Source organism: Haplochromis burtoni, unplaced genomic scaffold (genome assembly GCF_018398535.1).
Source record: "Haplochromis burtoni strain Fernald_Lab_line unplaced genomic scaffold, NCSU_Asbu1 Contig_352, whole genome shotgun sequence".
In the NCBI taxonomy this organism is placed as follows: Eukaryota; Metazoa; Chordata; class Actinopteri; order Cichliformes; family Cichlidae; genus Haplochromis; species Haplochromis burtoni.
Window position 1 is genome coordinate 329,623 of NW_024582713.1, and position 1,522 is coordinate 331,144.

Consider the following 1,522-nt stretch of genomic DNA (forward strand, 5'->3'; position numbering starts at 1 on the left):
GGTCCCACTGTGGAGCACAGATGAGAAGTTTAAGTTTGGAGTGGCCCGAAGCTCTCAAATGTGAAGCATTTACCACAGAGTCCTGTGAACATGTAAGTAATATGAAGATAAACAATATTCACAAAGACGCTTATACACTGTGATGAAAGCTCTGACTCTTTCACTTTCACTCAGCCTTTCTGGCTGAGTAGCTCAAATCTGTTTCAGCTCTGCATATGTTTGGGAATATGCTTTTTTGTACTTGTAACTCTATCAAATAGTAAGTGCTGGTTAATGACAATAAATGATAGTACATTTATTCATCCATTTTCTTCCACTTCTTCAATGTGGCAGGGGGGGAGTAGACCCTGGACAGGTTGTCGCAGGGCTTCCACAAAGAGACAGACATCCAGTCACAGTCACATTGACACCTTTGGCCAGTTTAGAATAACTGATCAACCATTACATTTTCCCTTTACAACAGTCAGCTTTTCAATTGCCTTAGAATGAAGACATAGTGAAGTCACTCCTCCAGCATGCTCTCTAGTTAGCCAAGTTTTGGCCAAGGGAAACTTTGGCAGCTCACAAACCCTTAGACCTGATAGAATAAGACAGACAAGTATCACAGGATGGACAGTTTGGATATACTCTCTTTGGCAATAAGAGTTAAAATGAGCATGCAGATTTGTAGCTAATTAGCAATGGCATTGTTCATTCATTCTTCTATCATCCACTTCATTACCTGTCTATTATTATTATTATTATTATTATTATTATTATTATTATTATTTACCAGTTCAGGTTTGTGGGTGGGCAACACAGCTACACACTTCAAACCTGAAATCCTCTTACTGTGATACTGTTAGCCACTGCACTACTGTGCTTCCCAGCATTGTTGACATTTAACTAATTTCTGTTTCTGTTCATCCAGGTTCCAGTCATCAGTGTTAGTCAAGCACCCTCTGCAGCATGTCAGCCAATCACTGTTCCTCTCTGCAAAGACCTGCATTACACAGAAACCGTGCTGCCTGAGAAAGAAACCCAAGATGTTATAAGCCTGAAGATAAATCAGTTTTATCCACTAGTTAAAGTGGAGTGCTCCTCCCACTTAAAGCCACTATTGTGCTCTATTTTCGTTCCTGAGTGTGTGTCAGGGAAACCTCGTCCTCCCTGCAGAACTCTCTGTGAGAAAGCAAAGTCCGGCTGTGAGCCACTGATGAACAAGTTTGGCTTACCATGGCCTGAAGAACTGAAGTGTACAGCATTTACTACAGAGTCCTGTGAGCATGTAAGTCTGACACAACACTCCAACACTATCGTGTCAAACTCAATTTAGTCATGGGCGACCTATGACCCAGTTTAGACCAGTAAAACCAATGCACTGTATTGGAATACATTCTGAGATCATTAATCTGACGAACAGCCGAGATTTTTTAAAAAGCTGAAACCATAAGAGCAATAAGACACCCAATACCTTACATTGTTAATCATTTGCAAGACAACAGAATCTACTATTTCCTGTGAAATTATTTCTCGTTTAATA

General features: G+C 40.3%; 1 protein-coding gene across 1 annotated transcript in view; it reads left to right on the plus strand.

The window, feature by feature from the left end:
- The window catches only part of LOC102294728 (atrial natriuretic peptide-converting enzyme), a 7,513-nt gene that overhangs the window by 1,628 nt on the left and 4,363 nt on the right, over positions 1–1,522 (plus strand). The window contains exons 3-4 of the mRNA XM_042228804.1: positions 21–92; positions 911–1,267. Coding sequence (XP_042084738.1) covers positions 21–92; positions 911–1,267 — 429 coding nt within the window. The remainder of the gene's footprint in view (positions 1–20; positions 93–910; positions 1,268–1,522) is intronic.